The sequence below is a fragment of the Notechis scutatus genome, chromosome 2 (genome assembly GCF_049901735.1).
Source record: "Notechis scutatus isolate UNSWTSFEM ecotype Mainland chromosome 2, rNotScu1.2, whole genome shotgun sequence".
Lineage (NCBI taxonomy): Eukaryota > Metazoa > Chordata > Lepidosauria > Squamata > Elapidae > Notechis > Notechis scutatus.
Genome location: NC_142010.1, coordinates 240703650 through 240726595, shown reverse-complemented (window position 1 = coordinate 240726595; position 22946 = coordinate 240703650). Strand labels below are relative to the sequence as shown.

At 37.4% G+C, this 22946-nt stretch overlaps 1 protein-coding gene across 2 annotated transcripts in view; it reads left to right on the top strand.

The window, feature by feature from the left end:
- RAB3C (RAB3C, member RAS oncogene family) overlaps nucleotides 1-22566 on the top strand; it is a 95474-nt gene extending 72908 nt beyond the window's left edge. For both annotated transcript variants that reach the window (XM_087958398.1, XM_087958396.1), the window contains exons 4-5: nucleotides 16194-16318; nucleotides 17943-22566. In XM_087958398.1, the coding sequence (XP_087814524.1) occupies nucleotides 16194-16318; nucleotides 17943-18130 (313 nt within the window). In that variant the 3' untranslated portion in view covers nucleotides 18131-22566. The remainder of the gene's footprint in view (nucleotides 1-16193; nucleotides 16319-17942) is intronic.
- Nucleotides 22567-22946: the final 380 nt, after the last annotated feature.

The following is a 22946-nucleotide window of genomic DNA, read 5'->3' as shown; positions in this document are numbered from 1 at the left end:
ACCTCTTCCTCGTCACTTTCTGATGGGGATTCTAGGTCTTCGTGGTGAGTCGATACCGGTGTCTCTCTGGGCGAGGCGAGGTATCATCGGCGAGTTGGCGTAGCGGTGCGCTGGTACGGCGCATTCGTGCTGCCGACTTCTTAGTTGCTTCCGCTGCCGAGGCTTCTTTAAGGGCATCGGTAAGGCTGATGTCCCCCTTAGCCATGATTTTGCTCTGGATTGTGCAATCCTCTAAACCCAGAACTAGGCGGTCCCGGAGGGCTTCTTCTAAGTTGGAGAATTCGCAGAGGCCTCCAAGGTTTGAAGGTCTGCGACATAGTTGGCAAGGCTTTCGCCCTTCCGCTGGCCTCTCTGGTAAAATTCGTGCCTTCTGACTAATGTTAGCACGGTGGGCGCGTAGTGGGCCCGTAGCAAAGGCTCGAGGACATCCCAGTCCATTGCTTTTACTTCGGCTGGCTTGGCAAGTGACTTCGCCATTTTAAACACAGTAGGCCCGCAGTGGGTTAGAAAAACAGCTCTTTTTTGCTGGCCGTTGCATCTTTCAAGTTGTTGGTCTCCAAAAACATTTGGAACCTATCCATGTATGACTCCCAGTCTTTGGTTTCTGGGTTGAATGGAGCGGGTGGTACGGCACCGCTGGCCATGATTGCTGTTGATAGTGCGTGTTCGACCACGTGCTCTGTTGGTTGCTCTGTAGATCAGTCAGCTCTTCGGTCTCCGTATCCCACCTTCGTCGCCAGTGTTATGTTTGAAGAATAAGGAGACCAGACATCTGACCAGTGACTTCAACTCTTTAATAATAACAGGAATAGGAATAGAACAGAGCAAACTCTATGGGCAGCAGTAACCCTTTTATAGGGTTGGCTGCTACCCTATTAACCAATAACCTTTGTGATAAGTTCAAATAATAACCAATAAGGAGTGGCCTCATCCTGACCAATCCCTGTTCGTTGTTTGACGACCAATCAGGTGTGCAGGCCTTCAAACCCTACTTTGCATTTTATGCTAGTTACTTTATTGATTCATAATACTAAACATACCTAGTTCTCTCAGCCATTGCTGACACAGTTTAGCTCGAGTACCCTTATCATCTTTATTGCTCTTCTCTGCATTCTTTCTAGAGCCTCAGCATCTTTTTGGTATTGTGGCACCCAGAACCAGACACAATATTTCAAGTGTGACCTTACAAGTGCAGTATACAATGGAACTATCACTTCTCGTGATTCTGATGCTAGTCCTCCGTTGATGCAGCCTAGGGCAATAATCCCTATGAAAAAATAAATCTGGGAATATAATTGATTGCAAGATATAAGATGTGGTTGCAGAAAAGGTAAATGCAGTTGTTGGTTACATCAACATAATTTCTATCAACTAGGCATCAACATTATTTCCAAATAATCTTTCTGAGAAAGATATGAAGAAGGGCATTTAAGATGATCAGGACACTAGAAACTATAAAGAGTGATTGAAACTATTGAGTGTCATGTAGCATTGACAAAAGGAGACTGAGAGGAAATATAGGTATAGTTTTCAAATACCTGAAAGGTTGTTTCATAGTCGAAGGTCAAAGCTGTTCTTTTTCATTCCAGAATAATGTATTGTAAACTACAGAAAAATAGATTCTAATTTAATGTTTTTTTTAAAGAACCTAATTTCCTAACAGAATAGTTAATAAAGTGGAATCAATTATCCAGAGAGAGTGGGTGGCCCTTGTCAATATTCCATGTTGCCAGCTGTGAGTGTAGCTATCTTTCTACACAATAACGTGACAATGGTGTGAAGCTTAATTGACCACAAACTCATTACTTCCAAATTTCCAATCAACAGCAATAGTGTAATAAAGCCTGCTTCATCACAGGACTAAATTATTTTTTGTATGAAACAGATGGCCACTCAATAAAATTGTGACCGGAACACATACCCTATGGGTTAAACTAAGGCCACATCCATTTATTTTTACAGTGCAAAACACTCGCACTGAGAAAGTACTTAGTGCATATACTATTACTTTTTCTCTGCCAAACAAAGTATTTTGAACAATGGCAGTATATTGTTTTGTTTTTAAGTCAAAGAACAGACTCCCATCCAAAAGGTTTAGGTGGGGATCTTTCACATATCATATCTGTAGCTACAGTTCAAAGTTTTAAGTTACCTTCATACCTACATAAAGTGTGCCAGAATGCCCACAAAAAAAATGACAATAAAGGTTATCTTATCTTATTGTTTCTAGCTACTGTTCTCTTTGTGGGAATCATTTTAAACTCTTCTGATAAATATAATAGATTATGTTCACATGAAATAACTTCTGACTAGATTCTATAATTTAAACTGGCAACCCAATAGATGTCTTTAATTCTTCCACTTGCTACCTTCCCAGCATGTTGAAGTTCAGTTCCCATATTCATAGCCCTGGAGAAGGACTCTGGGTAAGGGAAGTCTTGAGTAAGATATGCTTCTTAATCCCACTACAGGATTTAGGTGGTGCCCTGAAGTATCATGAAGTGATTAGATTTAAGCGACTCATAATAGGATAACATTAGAAGTTGATATCTGAATGGCACAGCAAGATTCTGAGGGGAAAGCAATATCTTTTGCTAGCAAAACAACTTGAGATGTTGCTGCCCCAACAATTGGCAAGAGCCTTGAGTTTTGCTTGTGTTGGACAACATTATAACAGCTTCAGGCTGTTGAATTTCAGTTTCAGGCTCCAACAACATACCTCTAGGTTGCCAAGTTTGCAAGGATGCATACTGGTCTGGATTGGCTTTCCTGGTGCCAGCTTCATTTTGACATACAGTTGTTTTCATAAGATATGAGAACAAGTCAATTTGCATTATTTATAATTCATACTAGTAGGACCCTTTCTTATCCTGCAGAATTATTGTTGCAATTTATTACTGACAAGTGATTATGATTATCAATATTGATTGGTGTTCCCTTACAATTTCCTCTATGTCTTTCAGGTAATTTCCAATCTGTGCAGTTTGGTCTCTTAGCTCAGAACGGCCTGGCTTTTCCAATGCTTCCTTATCAAAAGCTTCATAAAGATCTACTGTACTATGAATTTATGTTACTTGTTTGGTTCTTTAGTAATGAGAATTAATCATGGCTTGGCTCAAACACTCTGGTGTGAGAATTAATTGGAAGCAATTCAGTTCTTATAAGCAGAGATGGTTTTGTTTTCTCTGCCCACATAGCATAATGTAATTTATTTCAGAAAAAGCAAGCATAAATGTTGACAAGAGAGAAGTAGTCCTTTGCAATTCTGATACTACCTGAAGAAATCACCAAGGAGTGCTATCTAGGGATGTGAGTTGCCAAATTTGCCATAAAGCAATAAGTGGGATGCTGGAGATTCAAAAGAGACCTCCTTCCAAAATTTGATGACATTGAATAAATGCCATGGCTAATATACACATAAGTTAGAAATGGAAACTAGGAACTAACAACATCTTCAGGGAGGGAAAGTGGACAGAATGATAAAAACATTCTTTCAATAGAAACCCTGCCCTTTTGGGAACTGAATTGTGACATCACACAGATATACAAAATATACAGATATACGGATATACAAAAGAGGTGAAGCTGGTGCCACAATGCTGCTTGCATTGTCATTTGTTGAGATGTGTGGCTACAGAATCCATGTATGTATGTATGTATGTATGTATGTATGTATGTATGTATGTATGTATGTATGTATATCAGATAGAATCTGTCATGACCAAAAACTTCAGAAATAACTTTGTTGAATAGGAAAACAAACACCATGAAAAAATATCCTACTGGATTATATAATTCACACAGAAAATACTATGTGGAATCATTATCCTAATTCTACTGGGATAAAGCAATACTTCAGTGCCAGAGGTGGCATTCAGCAGGTTCTGAGCAGTTCTGGGGAACCGTTAGCAGAAATTCTGAGTAGTTTGGAGAACTGGCAAATACCACCTCTGACTGGCTCGGCCCCATTTATTCTCTGCCTCCTGAATCTCAGATGATCGGCTGGATCTTCTTTTGTTGCTCTGCACAGGAGAATGGAGCTGGAAATCAGGTTAGTGGAGTGGGCATGGGATTTTGCGGTAACCTTCCCCCAGTAGTGGGGAGGGAATGGAGATTTTGCAGTATCCTTCCCCTGCCATGCCCACAAAGCCATGCCCACCATGTCACACAATGCCCACCAAGCCACGCCCACAGAATCAGTAATAAAAAAAAATTGAATCCCACCATTGTTCAGCACCACTCTTATAAGGTAGCAACTGTATTCCAAATTTCTTTTCTGAATTCATGTCCAAACCTGCATAAATCAGAACAGATTCAACATTCTTCAGAGTTATAGAGACAAACGCAACCTTGATGACAGCTAAACACTAGTAGAAGGTTCCTGGAGTGATACTATACAATAGTTTTAAGAGAGTCCAAAGCTGATCACTTAATTAAATTGACCCACAAGTAGTCCTTGCTGAACTATCACTTTTTTCAGAGATCATTTGAAGTTGGAAAGGTGCTAAATGAATGGTGCTTAGCTTGACCTTGAAGTTTTGGCCATGGTAGCTGTTGTGGCTCCGGGTTTGGATTCTGCTCCTGTGGCAGATATGAGTTCAAGTGATGAGGACATGGCAGCAAAATATGAGCCGGCATTGCTTAGTGATTGGGATAATAACCAGGATGAGGAGATGGATGTAACAAGGGAAGACAGACCTGAAGTAATAGAGTTGTCAGGACCTTCAACCTCCTCTGGTTCTTTATCTGATCAGCAGCTGGGAATGGCTGACAGGGAAGGCATGAGAGAGTTTTCCAGCGGAGATGAGAATTTGGAGAACTTATGGTTAGATGTCAGAAACAGAAGGAGGCTGAGAAGACAAACCCAATTAGAAAGGAAGCATAGAGCTAGTCAATAATTAGGGAAATTAGCACGCTTCATAAGTGAATAAAAGGACACGGCTGGGCTGGTGGAATTCGCCAGAAGCAAAGTGACTAATTGGGAGTGAAGACATGCAGCAAACTCTCTGAGGCTTGTGATTTACTGCCACGTCAGGATTGCCGGACAGAGTGTGTATTTATTGCTGTGTATTGGAATTTACTCCAGCCGTTCTCTTGTGGGGGTTTGTTTTTGATTTGAATTAATTCTGAAATGGCTACTTTTTGTTTTGCTCGCCTGCAATTAAAGGGGAGACATAACAGTAGCTGTTGAGGTAATTCCCCGTTAGGAGAATGAGCGCATACAGGGAGACGTATTTTAGAATAGTGTTTGAATAATACACACACAGCACAGATACACTGTACAATAAATGTAGATTTTTACTTCCAATAAAGGTTTAAGCAAAGTTCAAAACAAGCAGTCCAAAGTCATTCACAGGTAAGGCAGCCAGTGTTCAATTCAGGGATAATCCAATAACAAAGTCCAGTATCAAGAACAGTTCAGTAACAGACTTACATCAAATCCAAGAATAGCAGTCAATTAGGAGGATTGGCAATACTCTCCAACAGAAGGAAACAGAGACTCACTGAGACACACTCTCTTCTGAGACTCTTTTGAGACTAAGACTAAACAACCCAGGTTTCTGGCTCCATCTTATGGCCGTTTGAGAAACCACACCTAACTACAATTTTTAGCATTCCCTTAAAGAGACAGTATTAAAATGTCTATCCTGGTTTATATATTTCCAACCTAAATAACTGTTAGGTGACTTATATTCCTAACATTAGCAGTAGTGGGATTCAAATAATTCCACAATCGGTTCTCTGCCCTAATGATTTCTTCCAACAACCAGTTCACTAAACTGCTCAGAAAGTTAACAACCAGTTCTCCCAAAGTGGTGTGAACTGGCTGAATCCCACCACTGCATGGTAATGATGCTGCAATCATATGATCACAGCTGGCAACTATAGCTTAGCAACCGGCTCACACTTAAAACAGTTGTAGTGTCCTGTGATCGCCATTTGTGACATTTCTTACCGGCTCCCAATAAGCAAAGTCAATGGGGAAACCAACAAGGAAGGTTGCAAGTCACTCTGGTCAGTCATTCCTGTTCCCACCACTTTTCCTCTTGAGGAGCTCCTGAGTGGCAAGATGAATGCAGACCCTGGGTATGCAGGCTGCCACCCACTAGGTGGCACTCACTCCCCACTCTCCACCTCCTTGCCTTTCTTCTGCTTATGCCACACTGCACCAACCATCTGGGCCTTCCTGCATTCATGATACGCCAAAAACGTCCTCTCCTGCGTCTTCCCCCACTTTGTATCACTCACCTACCCACTGTGTTGCTTGTGAGCTGCCTAAGGAAAAGCGTACTATGACAGGAATTTGCAACTTCCTGCCAACTTTCCCATTTGCTGATTGGAAGCTGGCAGGAGTTCACAAGTTCTGGTCACGTGTCGCTTAATGATCCATGGCAATTGCTTAGTAATGACAACTGGTACCTCTGGGATTGCCATTGCTAACCAATGTGATTACCTGACATCGAATTTTATGCCCAAATTACTTAATGTCGGGAATTCCTGTTCCCAATTACTAAAGTTTAGGCAAGAATTACATATTTTATCTATACTTCATTGAAAACAACTTATTTTATAAGTGAAGGCACTACTAATTCATTTATGTTCAACCTTTTGATTTGCCTGGGCTGCATTGAGTGAAGAGGAATTGTCTTGGGCCACCTATAAATTATATAGTTAATGTATATACTGTATATAACACATTTCAAAAATCTTGTGGGGCTGCATTACTAGCCGCCCAAGGCCAAATGCAACCCGTGGGATGCAGGCTGGACACACCTGCACTAGAGCTGGTATGTCAGCTAGAACAGGCTACTGCTATTTTCTATTTCATGTGCCATTTTCAAAAGCCTTTTCTTTGAGGTTTTTTTCTGCATTCTTTCTTTCTTTTTTTTTTAAGAATCCATTGTTCCTACCGAGACAAATCAGTCCGAGCAGCCCTAAGATTGATTGCATACCAGAAGGCTGACAATAGGTAGTGTGCATGGAGCAAAGGAACACAAGGGATGCAATGGCACAACAAAGAATAGCAATAAAAAAATTGTAAAAAGCTTAATGCTGCATTATAAAATATTGTTTCCTTCTTCTGCACACTGGCTTTGTAGCCAAGCCATTGTTTATTTTTGGTACCTAACCTGCCTAGAGAGATTATCAGCAGGGAAATAGATGCACATTAAAAAAAAAAAAAGTAAGCTGCTCGTTCTAATCTGCACACACTTAATTCATCCTACTTTGCATGCTGCTCCACGCAGTCTACTTCTTGCCATATAAGGACTCTGTGGCATCTTCCCGCAGCACCCTGCCTCTCTTGAAAACAGCCCAAAATGGCTTTGTTATCTTCCATGTCTATGCTTTAGGCCCCATTCTGTTCTGGCTTCTATGTACCACAGCATTCGTTTCCTTCATTCATGCCTTCCTGCAGGTAAGTCAAATTCAGGTTCTTCACTTCTTTCTCCATCTCCCGAAAAGATTCTCTTTATTTGATGCCGCTTCTATTGTTGCTGCCTCGCACCCTCTCCCTCCCCCCTGCCCCATTCCCAGACAAATAAAAGGAAGAGAATGAACAAACAATTCTGTTTGGAGATTATTGTTTTTAAAATGTAATACATTTAATGGCAAAACAAAGTAAACATGTTGATTGGAATTCTGTTTAAAATATTCTGCATATAGAAACCCGAAGAGAATCCTCAATGTCTCTTTTACGCCTTTTCTTTAACATGTTCTCAGAATTCGCAACAGGACGCTGTATGCAATGTTTTTACTATTAAAAGGAAGCAATATATTTGTTGCAGTTTGCATTATGATTCCAGCTATCACTAGGCTCTGAGTATAACTCCATACAGGGTTCAGTCATTGGGTACGTAGCTGCAATAAGTACAGGGGTGATTCATGGCACTTCCTGTGTAAACATCCTTCAGAATATGCAATTTCAGTATAGGTTTTACCTGTGTTTATTTTACCTTTCTATTTTTTTTATACTGAGTTGTATACTGGATTTGTGTCACAGGAACAGAAGGAAAATGAAAAGAATGGTCCTGGTGAAAATAGCATTTGTGCTGCTATCTCTGTTGAGGATTAGTTTGAGGGAACTGCTTTGTTCGTTTGTTTTTTGGAGATAAAGTTTTTTATTTTTAAACACAAACATACACATACAAAAACATAAAAACATAAAATCCTCTTCCATTTTATACACATATAGTGTGTCAGTTGGTTATGTATCTTTTGTGCTATACTTTTGTAGTCATTTACTCACAATTTATATCAATCTTCACATTGTCAAACTAACATATGTTTATATATTTATCAGTTATTAATCATCCATGACTAAACTATTTATTCCATCATTTTATATGAGATGTTCCACATTTTATCTTAAAATTTATGTTATACTTTCAATCAGTGGTTATATATATCTGTATTGTTTTATATCAATCTATTAGATTTCTATCACAATATTATCTAGTCTATTATATTACCATGCCTTTTTATCCAACCATTGATAAAACAAATCCCATATCATATAAAATTGCTTATCTTCTTGTTCTCTAATTTCAAATGTCAGTTTACTCATTTCAGCACAGTCCATAATTTTTTTGATAACTTCCTCCTGCATAGGTATTTTTTCCAGTTCTTTGCAAATACAATTCTAGCTGCTGTTAAGACATTTACAATCAAATATTTCAGTTCTTTATTGTATATGTCTGGTATGACTCCCAATAAAAAGATCTCTGTATATGCTGTTTTATCATTTTTTCCAACCATGTGTGGATTTTAGTCCAATATTTCTTTGCATCTGAACATGTCCACCACATATGGTAATATGAACCAGGTATCTGATGACATTTCCAGCATTTATCCGATTTATTCTTAAACATTCTCGCAAGTCTCATCGGGGGTAGGTGCCACCTGTAAAACATCTTATACAAATTTTCTCTATATGCACTTGACATTGTCATTTTATAATTTTGAGACCACAATTTTTGCCATTTTTCCAAATCAATCCCATATCCAAAATTTTCCCCCCAAGCAATCATCATTTCTTTAACTTGCTCCTCCTCCAATTTAAATTGTAATAGATATCCATAAAGTTTTTTAATTACCTTTTCATCAGTATCCATCAAAATTTTATCTAAGTCAGTCAACTTATCATAAATACCTTCTGCCTTGGAGTCTTTATCAAACCTAAATTGTATTTGCAAATAAGAAAAGCAATTCATTTTTACACTTTGTTCTTGCAACGTTTGCATAGATTTAAGTTCACCCTTTTCATTCAATAACTCCCCATATCTAACTGTTTGTTCCTTTTTATATATTATTGGATAAGAAAAAGCTTCAATAGTTGATATCCATGTTGGAATTTTTAAGTAATATTGTCTTTTAATCTTCTCCCAGTTCCAAAACCTCACGAATATAATGTCTTCTAAAATACCCCTGTGTTTTAGTTCCCTTATACCAGAGAAAGGCATGCCATCCCAGCAGCAAGTCGTGGCCTTCTAAAGACAATAATCTACTGTTCCTTAGTATTATCCATTCCTTTACCCACATCAAATTTGTCACTTGGTAATACAGCTCCCAATTGGGCAAGGCAAACCCTCCTTTTATTCTTGCATCTTGTAACAGCTTTAATTTTATTCTTGCTTTTTTACCCAGCCAAATATATTTCAACACAATTCTATTTAAATCTTCAAAAAACTCTTTCCCTAATCAAATAGGAATTGTCTGGAATAAATATAAAACTCTAGGCAGTATATTCATCTTAATTGTGGATATTCTCCCAATCAATGATAGTTGCAATTTTTCCCATTTCATCAGGTCTGTCACAATCTGCTGTTTGAGTTTAACATAGTTATCTTCTTTTAGGGTACTGCATCTTGGTATAATATAAATCCCTAAATATTTAACCTTGTTTGTGACCTGTATTTTTAAAGTTTCTTCCAACTCTTTCTTTTGTTAACATATTCTTTGTTAATATCTTTGTTTTGTCTTTATTTATTCTCAGACCTGCTACTTTTCCATATTCTTCTATTTTTTCTATTAATTTGGGTGTTGTTTCCATTGGGTCTTCTAATATAAATACCAGGTCATCTGCAAAAGCTTGCAATTTATACTCCTTTTTAATTTTCATTCCTTTTATTTCTTTTTCTTCTCTGATATTCCTGTTTAACACTTCCAATGTTAGCACAAACAGCAGAGGCGACAATGGACAGCCTTGCCTTGGAGGGAACTGCTTTGTTGAGGTCATGGTGTTAGGTCTTTTATTCTACTTAGAATTGTCATGTTTACAGATTGTGAATCTGGGGGTGGCATCTGGGAATGGAAGAGTTTACTGCCACCATGACTTAAAAATCAAAAGCACTCAGAGCAATGTGCAGTTTAACCTTCCTTTTTCACCTCCTTTTATATTAAAAGGTATACTTCTTCTGCATGTCTGCATATTCACCTGTTGGTCTTTCAATCTGTTGGCCTGAGGAAGGTGAGGCTTCATTCAAAATCCAAGAAAGAAAACAGACTCCACTGTTTTAGAGAAAAGGACTTTTACTGAAAATTGATATGGTAGCATCAGAAGAATACAAGATCGGAGGCAATAGGCACAAAAATCACATTTACAAAGTTATGCCAAAGTTCCCACCCCCAATAATTCAAACTGGCCATCCAATCTGAGATTTGTATAATATCATGTGAGGCATCTTCAGGTGGTATTTGAGACATCTGACACTCCAGGACGGTTGTCCTTGGCCTGGACAGATAAAAGTCTACAGCTGAGCAGTAAGCAAATAAGCATAGTCAAAAACATCCCAAGTTTTACATTTCACCATGTCAAGCATCCAGCATTCTCCCCCCCCCTCCAATTAATCTTCCCTTCCCCTGTTTCTATGGCAGCCGGAAAGATAAGCAGAGGAAGGATTCTTGAAGGCTGACAGATAGTACCAGTAGTGCACAAACGGTGATGTGAAAGAAAATCCGCAACTCTCTTGCTTTTTCTGTCCTCTTGGCTCATAAAGTTTTATTTAGGATTTGCCTTACCATGAAACAAAGCCATTTTGGTTCGAAGTGGTCTATGTGTAAGTGGAGGGGGAATGGGAGGGGAGAGACTCCAGAAGGACACAGAGTGTGGAAATTTGTTGTGATTCTGGTGTGTATGTATTTTGTCTGTTCTAGATGCACTGAAATAGTGGAGTGCCATGTTGGAGGAAGAGACCACAAAAGATGTAACAGGCAGACAGGAGAGTTGGTGAATGGGAATAAGAGAACTATCTTTAACCATTTATACTATTTTTACATAATTGTACTTTATATTTTGGGATAATAATTTAGTAGGTTTTTCTTACACAATCAAGAATAGTGCAGGTATAATCACTGTCTTCTATTACTTTTACATGCAACATATATAACATTTACGTAATTTTTCATATAACTTCTAATCCAACTCTCTGCCCAGGAAGCAGACTCTATACCAGGGGTGTCAAACTCGTATTATCATGGCGGCGTCACATGATGTATCGGGACTTTTTTCCCCTTCACTGTCCCTTTGCAAACAAATGTACATTTCCACAAAATGTCTCCTGAATTCTGGATCTTTAATTAGTATTGGATTCAATTCCACTATCTCATAGCAACTTCTGCTGCCTAATTTGTCATTACTATAGAGACAGCAAAGTAGACTAAGAAAGAAGCAAAGTTTTCGAAGGCAAGCCTAGACATTACATACATGGTACTGAAACATTACTCTTTTTGTGGTGTCAAATAAGGTTTTGAAATATTTCTTTGGGAACTCTTTGACAAGGTCCAGAAAATAAATTATGCCGAAGCCGCAGACAGCAGAATAATTGGAGTCTGCTTAGTGTTCGTCTCTTTCAAGTCAAAATTCTACCGAACAATTATATTGGTGGGGAAGGAAGGAAGGAAGGAAGGAAGGAAGGAAGGAAGGAAGGAAGGAAGGAAGGAAGGAAGGAAGGAAGGAAGGAGATCAATGAATATTTGCCAATTATTTCCACCAAAGAAGGTCATGGGAGAAAATTGGCATCTTGTCATTGATCCTAAATGTACATTTGGCCATTTATAAGTCCATGTTCAGACAGTTAAATTTATACACAGACATAATACAACTGAACTGGAAATATAACAAATTAAATACATTAAAACTTCATATTTTATTGTATTTGCAAGTGATCTTTCATGAACGTTACAGAATATAGAATACAGAATAACAGAGTTGGAAGGGATCTTGGAGGTCTTCTAAACCAACTCTCTGCCCAAGAAGGAGACTCTATACCAGGGATGTCAAACTTGCGTCATCACGGCAGTGCCACGTGATGTGTTGGGATTTTTTTCCCCTTCACTAAACTGGTCAGAAGCAGGGCCAGCAAGTGACACATCCGGCCCATGGGCGGAGAGTTTGACAGCTCTGTCCTAAACCAATCTCTTCTTTAAAACCTCCAGTGTTAGAGCACCCACAATTTCTGAAGGCAAGCCATTCCAGTTCCATGAGTAATTCTCACTGTCAGGAAATTTCTCTTTAATTCTAAGTTCGCTTTCTCTTTGATAAGTTTCTAGCTGTTATTTCTTGTCTTGCACTCAAGTGCTTTGGAGAATAGATTGTCCCTCTCTTCTTTGTGACAGCCTTTCAAATATTGGAACTCTGCTTCATGTCACCCCTAGCCTTTCTCTTCAGTAGATTAGACATACTGGTTCCTGCAACAGTTATGTGTTTTTGCCTCCAGACCCCTAAACATCATTGCTGCTCTTCTCTGCAGTCCATGAACCAAAAAATTCATAGCTGGACATATCATGCACCATTGTGCCTGAATACAAATCTCTATTAACATGGTGGCAAACATTAGACCATCTTCATGTTCAACTATTACAAAGTCTGCACTACTATTACTGTTAATCTTCTCATCACTCCTTATCACCCATCCCCTCCCATTTGTGACTGTATGACTGTAACTTTGTCGCTTGTATCCTCACGATTTATATTGACTGTTTCCTAGTATGATTTGATTGCTTATTGTATCCTATGACTATCATTAAGTGTTGTATCTGATGATTCTTGACTCTTGACGAATGTATCTTTTCTTTTTATGTACACTGAGAGCATTTGCACCAAGACAAATTCCTTGTGTATCCAATCACACTTGGCCAATAACGAATTCTCTTCTATTCTATGTGTCATTCCACCCCCACCCCCACTTTATGACACTGGACAGCACAACTAGAACATGATCTTACAATTGTATATATACCTGTTTGGTTTTGCTAACGGGTATGCACTTGTTTATATTTATGGCAAGAAAAAAACTATGTAGATGGAAGGATGGAAGAGAAGTTCAACTCAATGAACTGCCAAGTACATTTCCCAAATGTAGATATGATTGGAAATATAGTTATGTGCTAAAATTGAAATTTTTCAATTCAGATATTGAAAAGGTATAATAATTAGTAAAAAGCACATTGTTTTAGGGAACACAACTTGCAAAAATGTGCATACAGTATATAAAAAAAAATAAGAGCAACATATTCAATAAAGCTATTTTAAGGGATTTTAATTTAAAAAAAAAACACCTCCGGGGAAGGAAGGCACTTCATTTGCAACTAGAGACTAGAGATTGTGTCCCTGCAATATCCCAAATTCTTTCTGACTTGAACACTGCTCCATTACTGTGATAATCTGGCATTGATATGGCACTCACAGGGCCAGAGGAAGGCACTCACATGGCCAGAGGAAAAACAATGAGGGTCCCTAGCTAGTGATTGTGGCTGGCCAGCTGTTGATTTAAATATTTTTGAAAGAAAGAAAGAAAGAAAGAAAGAAAGAAAGAAAGAAAGAAAGAAAGAAAGAAAGAAAGAAAGAAAGAAAGAAAGAAAGAAAGAAAGAAAGAATCTGTATGAAAAATTTAACCCAGTACTTGAGAATTCTGTCTAAATACTCAAATCCAACCCCTTATCAAAGGATTGAGGGCAAATGAAAGAAGGGGACAACAGAGAATGAGGTGGCTGGATGGAGTCACTGAAGCAGTCAGCATGAGCTTAAATGGACTCCTGAGGTTGGTAGAGGACAGGAAGGCCTGGAAGAACATTGTCCATGGGGTTGTGATGGGTCAGACATGACTTAGCAATTAACAACAACAACCCCCTATCTCTGAGCAACCCCCTCTCCCTCAATGTTGGTAGAGTCAGAATTGTTTTGCAAAAATGGAGAAAGGACTTTGCCAGTCACTAAATATTTTATTTCCAGCTTGTGTGGCATAGCACAAACATCTCAGAGTCCTGTTGGATTAGAGAGGCATATAACTCCAGTAAATACATGAAATAATTTTTTCAGCACAGTTGTCCAAAGTTATGCACATGTATTTAGAGATGGCTTAGGGTTCTTTTTAGCAGGATGTCCATCTTCAAACTGATCCACAGAAATTTACCCACGTGCACGCATACATGAATCTGTTCTTCATAAAATGTACTTTTCATATTCAATGGATCTGTTCATAATAATATGTCTTCATCTGGTAAAAGTTCTGCATGTGACCTAGTATAAACAGACCTAATTTGAAACAGGAGATGTCCTAATCTAATTTTCTTGGAACATCACATCATGCTGAAAACAAACACAGCCCCCCCCTCCAAAAAAAAAAAAAACCCCACACAATTTCCAAGGAAACAAGGGGAGATGTTTTATATGGTATTACTGCACACAAATTAATTTTGATTTTTTTTATTTTGAATGTTCACTCCAGATAAAGAACATTTGTGCATTAGAATCACAAAGAAAATCAAGAACACTGTGAACAATCCAAAAATTACAAACCAGCCAGTGATATAGAAACTAATATTCTGAACAAATCTTTTCCTCTGGTTTCTCAGAAAATTAGATCTTCTCTGAAAAACATTTCTATTTTTACTTCATTCTTATTTCTTTAGAAAGTTTTTATGGCAGTTTTGAAGTTAGGTTGTTATAAACAGGTCGAGGAGGCAACAATATGTTATTCTTTTCTTTTTCTATTATACTTCTTTCCATTTCTTTGCTGTGTCTCTGATTACATATATTGCCTGTCTGAAAAAGGGCCATGTGATTTCATAATGTCTTCCCTTAGAATTTAACCATAACATAGGAAATCAGAATGATTGAATATTAATTAAAGGAACTGGGTACATTTAGCCTAAAGGAGATAAAGATATGGAGACTACTCTATAGCAATCTTCTAATACTTTAAGGACTGTGATAGCGAAGAAGGTATAGATTTATTTTCCATAGCATCTGAGATTAAGAAAAGACTCGGTGGATGGGAGCTTCACACATGGAGATCCAAACTCATAATAAGAGGGAATGTTATGGAGCTGAGAATTATTATGAAGTAGAAGCCTCCTGGAGTTGTGAGTGCTCCATCACTGGGGGTTTTCAAACAAAGATTGGAGAGGCATTTGTCTTGGACAGTATGTGGATTCCAGTGCAGGGCTTAGACAATGTGATAAAATGGCTGTACCTAGTTGCTCAAATTTTCAAAACAAATGCAGTGTTATTGAATACGAATGAAAGATGGAAGTTTTCAGACTGATATAAATAACTTAGATAAGCCTCAGCTATGTATAATTTTGAAGGGCTGGCCCAAATTCTTTGGGATCCTGAATTAGAAAATCCAATTGGAACTTACTCATCTGTTAATATACAGGTAGTCCTTGACTTATGACCATTCATTTAATGACGGTTCAAAAATCATAACAGCCTTGGAAAAAGTGACCTATGACCCATCCTCAAAGTTACAGCTATCAACATTCGCCCTGAAGTCATGTGATTTCAATTGAGGCTCTTGGTAATTAGCTTACATTAATGACAATTGCAACATCTTGCAATTATGTAGTTGTGATTTGCAATCTTCCCAGCCAGCTTCCAACAAATAAAGTCAATTGGAGAAGCTGGATTCACTTAACAATCATGTGATTTGCTTAATGGTAGTGGTAAAAAAAATGGTCATAAAATCAGGTCAATGATGATGATCATGATGACGCACTTAAAGACTGCATCATTCTGATTACAATTGTGGTCATAAGCCACAAACTACCTGTAAGCGCATATTAAATGTTCTGCTATAAAAAAAATCAAAAACTGTGTTTTGCTGTTGTCCAAGTCTGTATAAAGATAAGATCAGTTTTGTAAACTTGCTGATCCATTGATGAGTTTGTTTTCTTTCTCTGTTTTTCATAAGGTCAACCCAAATAAAAACATACTCTTGGGACAATGCCCAGGTTATTTTGGTCGGCAATAAATGTGACATGGAAGAGGAACGTGTAATCTCTGCAGACAGAGGCAAATATTTAGCAGAGCAACTTGGTAAGAAAAGTCCTGACAGCAGGGAATTCTGCAAACCATTCTGGAGAAGATTTGCCCAACCTTCTCCTCCCTATTTGTCTGAATAGAACTTCTGGAAAGGGTTTATACATGTACAGTGTAATGTGCCTAGTTCTCTTGATAGCCAAGAAAATGAACTGAATAATATATGACTGTCAAAATAGATCAAAACGTATATAGCTTCCAATATATGTGAAGTTAGTTATTTGACAGGGGAGTGATTCTAATCTTCTGTGCCATGCTATGCTGCTATTTTTCAAAAGGAATACAGTGTGTAATAAAGATCCAGATAAAGAGATATTGAATGTCTGGGACAAAATTCCATATGGTTGGGTGCAGATTATTTGGAGTATTTTCTCCTCCCATAAATAGTTGTCTAGTACTTAATCTTCATCAGAAGAACTTTCCAATGTATCTCATTCAACAAATATGGTAGAGGAAGATTCTCAGTATAGATTTGTATTCTTTGTATAATGGAGGATCGATAGCAGAAGTGGTGGAACTTATGTTCTTGTCCCCATTTTTCCCAGTGGGTTTTAATTACAAAGGGGATCATGATGCCTGACTGTCATCTCTTGCCCCTAATTCTGGCTGACTTCTGTTTAACAAAAGAGCTTTGATATCCATCAGTATTTTTCTTGAGAGAAAGGGAGATTTGAAGACAGTGTTGATCTGCCCACTCCTTAAGAAATTCACCCTGGGTTCAGTGAATATGAATAATTCCCATTCTATCTCTACCTCCCCTTCTTGGAAGAGTAACAGAAACTGATGTGGCTGCAGTTACTGAGGGCTTTGGTGGCTACAGATGATTTTAACTACCTAGAATCTAGTTGGAATAAAGTGGTGCACTCCAGAGATGGTATTCAGCAGGTTCTGACCAGTTCTGGAGAACTGGTAGTGGAAATTTTGAGTAGTTCGGAGAACCAGCAAGTACCACCTCTGACTGGCCCCACCTCCATCTATTCTCTGCCTCCCGAGTCCCAGCTGATCAGCTGGGTCTTCTTTTGTTGTCCTGCACAGGAGAACGGAGCTGGAAAGCAGGTTAGTGGAGTGGGAATGGAGATTTTACAGTATCCTTCCCCTGCCATGCCCACCAAGCCATGCCCACAGAACCAGTAGTAAAAAAATTTGAATCCCACCACTGTTATATATAACTTTGCTTTTAAAGGATTGATGTTTGAATGGTTCTGCTTATAACTGTACAGAGCAGGGAAAATGACTTTGATGGAGATCTTTGGGAACAGTTACATAAGGAAAAAGGGCTGAAGCATTTTATAAGTCCACAAAGAATAAGATAACATTCAGATATAATTCAGGTAAACATGTATCTAATTCATTGAAGTATAAGAAGAAAAAGGAAGAACAGCATGATCTGACTTGCAAAATTCTGCAAATGTTCACCAGCATGTCGTCTGGGTCAGAACAAGACCTTTGTTAAATGAACTGTCATTAAGTGGAAGACTAGATGTATACTATATTTACCTTACTGATTTCCTTAGTTCTTTCACTTACCATTTACCGTTTTCAGCTGCAGCTCCATAAACCTTATTCAAAAGATAAATGATTAAAGTTTGATGATATCAGTGTTTTTGGTCTGTTTCACTAGGTTTTGAGTTCTTTGAGACAAGTGCCAAGGACAACATCAATGTCAAGCAGACTTTTGAACGGCTTGTGGATATCATCTGCGACAAAATGTCTGAAAGTCTGGAGACCGATCCTGCTATTGCTGCTGGTAAACAGAATACAAGACTAAAGGAGACCCCTCCACCACAGCAACCCACCTGTGGCTGTTAATAACATCGCTGTCAACTAAGGCAACTCCAGTGTGTTCTTTGGCCAATAGAGTATTTACCTTGGTCTATATGCCTTTATTTATAATGTCTTACTGGTTCATTTCAGAGGAGTATGCCTCTTCTTTAATGTCCACTTCTGGTAAAAGATGTATTCAGAGTTACAAATGTGTAAAGAAAGGACACTCTAATTTCTCTGCATTTGGCTTCAATACTTAGATGGCTGCTTGTCTTCTCCGTGACCTTTCCTTTCTTCCTTCTAAATCTATCGCTGCTTCAGCTGGTGCTGTGACCTTCGTCACAAATTCTGTCTGGTTTTGACTCTTCCGTCACCCATTTTCAGTTATTGCTATTTGTTCCAGGGCAATGACCAAGTAGTTCAGAAATAGGACTTCTATTATTCAGCATTCTGCATCAATGTAAAAAGTGCTGAAGTGTAGCAATGCGATCCTGCAAATGCAACCGTAAGTAGTCCTCAACTTATAACCACAATTGCGACCGGAACTTCCATTGCTAGGAGATGCAGTCGTTAAGGGAGTTGTGTCCAATTTTATCAACCTTTCCCCCCCACAGTCATTAAGTGCGTCATGTCATTAAGCAAATCTGGTTTTTCCCATTGACTTTGCTTATTGGAAGCCCTCTGGGAAAGTCACAAATTGTGATTAGATAACCGTGGGAAGCTGCAACCATTATAAATACATGCCGGTTGCCAAGTGCCTGAATTTTGATCATGTGACTGCAAGGATGCTGAGGCAGTTGTAAGCGCAAGGACCAGTTCTAACTTTGCATAGTTGTTAAACTAATGGTCATAAGTTGAGGACTACCTGTGTATTAGCTAGATAACTTGCCAGAAGATGAGTGGCTCTATGTGATAGGGACCTAGCACTTTTAGAGAAATCATATCATAATTATTTATCCCTAAATAATTACAAGCATGCATGCCACGCTCTCATTTTCATCATGAGGTCTCCTACACAAAGCCAACATACTCAAGTTCAGAAATAGGTTTTGCAAAAGTCTGCTGCCTGCCTACTTCTAATTGGATTTTTTTTTATCATTAACACTGATTATCTGGCAAGATCTCATCCATCATTAGATCAGAATTTGTCCATGCAGTCCTTCTAAAACCTTAGATGCAATTCCAAGAATCCTTCCAAAAATTTCCAACATATTATGATTCTTAATGTGACTGAAAATTATTAAATGCTGTACATCTAGGGCAATTTCATTGCTTGCATGTTTTTCATTATCATTCAGTTAAAATGATATTAAATTTAATGTTTGTTCTAGTTGCCCATTTCTTAGGTCTGGTCCACCAATTAATTGTAGTTCACCATAGAATCCCAAGTACAGTGGACTCAGAGCCAAACTGGCAACTCTAAAAATTGGGGTAACTACTGGAATCCTAACACAAACACTATTGCACAGACCTTATTTAGATCATATTTATGCAACATTTAATTCAGTTTCATAAAGAAAAACTGATATATATTCTGTACTGATCACATGAAGACAATTGTTAAGAAAGATAGACAGATTGGATGAGGTCTATATGAAGCAGACAAAATCCTGTTTAAATTGTTGATGTGATTCAAGGAAAATTGACCCAATTTTATTCCAATGCTCAAGTGAAATTAATTATGTTTATTCAAGTTGAAATTTAGAAAACATTTGGCGAAAACTTCCAAATCATCTGAAAAGGTTTAGAGAATTCCAATCTGATCCAATTAGTAGAACTGACTGTTTCCTGTTTAATTTGGGAAATAAGTTTAATTCAGATGTCCAGATGTAAATAATAGAATGTAACAGGGATTATTTTTTTTCCCATAGTACCTCTTCTCATTAGAGAAAAGGAGAGACCAAGATTCTATCTGCAGATATCTGGATTCTTATAGCATCTAAGGAGCCTGCAAAAAAAATATTGTGAGATTTCAGCATTTTTGCATATTATCTCAGGGGATTTGACCTGGGGCATTTTAAAAAAAAAAACCATTAAAAATAGGGATTCACACTATCATATGAAATGCACAATGGTACCTGACATCAAAGCAGGTGCTGCCCCCTACTTGCACTACATAAAATACTTTAAGATTTCCAAAACAGTTTGTATGTTTGTTTCCATATCAAACATAGACATATAAAATTAAATGCAGTCAATCTTTAAAGGGCTTAGCAAGTTCATTCAAAACAACTCTTCACACGTACATATAATACCTGAATAATATAAACTGCAGGTAGTAGAAACAAATAGCATCAACACATGAGGAGCATAATAAGAGGAAAGTGATTTAGATGTCTTTTCATATCATTTTATCAACATGGAATCTATGGTCTTTAAATGCTTTTTTTTAAATATTGTCCCTATGGAATAAACTTGGTCATGAGAGAGTAGATCATTAAACCTTTTAGTTTTCTAAAAGTGCAGCAAAAAGTTATCAGCATGATGATGCTGAAAATATCTGCAGTGATCCTATTTTACAGTGGTAGTCATTTATTAATTGATTAGTCTTACAGACATATCAAAGACTGTCACAGTAGATTATACATCTCATGTTTCATTGCCGCAAAAGCTCTCCTACAAGTTTAGGTCAGCAGCTCCAACTTTTCCTTTTTTCCTTTATGTTTTGACCATTACATGGTCCTAAAACATTGTGAGGAGCCCAACTTACACACAAGAATCAGCAATGTAGTAGCAGTGACTATAATGTCTCCATGGAACTCTTATGTGTTATAATATTTGATACATCTATTCTAAAGGAATATGACAGAAGACTCATCTAGTGAAGGACTGCATTTCTGATTCCTGAAACTAGATTCCCTATTTCTCATGAGAAAGTCATTTTTCTGTTCTTATAAAATTTTGTTTTCTCTTTCCATTCCACTTTCCATCCCCTAATACCATCAGGAGCTACATAAAATGTCTTGACTGAATCATTAGCTTTTAGCAATAATTTGACCCTGATTATTTTCTTGCAACTTTTAAGGAGATTATCTGAATTTGGATAGTTTCTGATTATTATTATTATTATTATTATTATTATTATTATTATTATTATTATTATTATTATTATTATTATTATTATTAACAACATTAGTAGCAACAAGATATTCAATGATCACAAAAAATAGACTGTATCAAATGATTATAAATCTCTGGATGAATTTACCAGGGCAATGTGCCAAATATTTTAATTATAGTCCCCTGTGCCAAGATATTTACTTCACACTATGTTAATTAGTTCTCTTCCTGAAAGTAGGAAGTAATATTATCACATCTAGCATGTTCCATCTTCACCACTGTTTTGGGTCAAAAGCCTTCAAATTAGTGTGGCTCCCAAATAAATATTAGATGTTTATCATTTTTTATTACATCATATTGTAAATATGGATTAAATTCCAGGTTGAACTATCAAGAGTAATAGATAGAAATTAAAAATATAGTTAATTGCAAGGAAATATCTTCCATATATTTGGTTGTTGTTGCTACAGAAGGAGAATAAGATTTAACCCAATTTATCCCATGTATAGGTGAATTTCTAGAATTTCTGTCCAACACAACCATGGATGCATATTATCAAGGGAGGCATATCTATTTAGCCCTGCTTATTTATATATGTGTGACATATTGTGAGACATATGTACACATAAAAGTACCCTTACTATTAGCCTCTCCCTTTTTGTTTCCCACTTCAAATTGGTGCCCAGATAATTAAAATGTGTGCATCTGGGACTAAGCTCCTTAAACGCTAAGAGACTATTATAAAAGCATGCAATACACAATAAGGAGCATTTGGACATTCAATGTCCATACTTTTTACATAGTTCAGTCAACCCTTACACCACTACTATTGTCTTCTGGCCCAAATGTTTCAGAGAATCTTTTGATTTGGCCTCTCTGGGCCCATATTTCTTTAGGTAGAAACTATGTTGTGAAGGAGGAGACTCTTTTACTCTAGAATAAGTGCAAAAATCTAATTCAAATCAAAACTTAAGAGAAGGGGAGAGAAAATTATTTTTATCCACTGTGGTCCTGATGTGACCATCAATTTCTGCAATTTATATAGCCAAGTGACAACTTTGGGCCAGGATAAACTGCAGCAAAGGGGCTGGTTCGGATTGGAATGTAGAAATTAGCTATTTTTTAAAAAGTGAATGTCATTTAGACTCAATGGAAGTGGTAAATATGTGTGTAGGTTGCGCCACTTCAGCCTGTAGGTGGAGGCTTTTATATGCATGATATTTACAATGTTTCCTAATATACATAATCTGGTATGCAACTTTCTGAGGTATATTATATGCATTCTGTGTACAAGTGGCATACATTACAAAGAAAGGCATAATCCAATGGATAAGTTCTTTTCTGCAAATAAAGTGTAGGTTATTGATTCAAGTAAAGGTTATAGACCAAATAAAAATTTCCTCTGTCATTAGTTGAAACAATAGGAATGAGTTGGCTGGTTTTGTTATTCCATGATTCCTAGCGAACAACTTTCTCTAGACAGAATATTTTAAAGGCACTAAAATCATTTAAGAATATATACAACAAGATTACAAAAAAAATCAAACCAAAGTTTAGAAAATCGGATAAGTAACCAATATTTTGCTTCTTTATTGTTACAACAACATTGAGGTGGGAGATTGAGTGAGCAAAAAAGAGGAGGAAATAAGAAAAACAATGTGTAATCAAGAAATTTAATTAGGAAAATTGCAGTAAATCACATTCTTAAGTATTTTGCTCCCTACAAGAGCAAAAGATTTCTTCATAAAATTTCCTTTTGTAGGTAATTTTACCACAGATGTGTGAGTCAAACACTTACAAT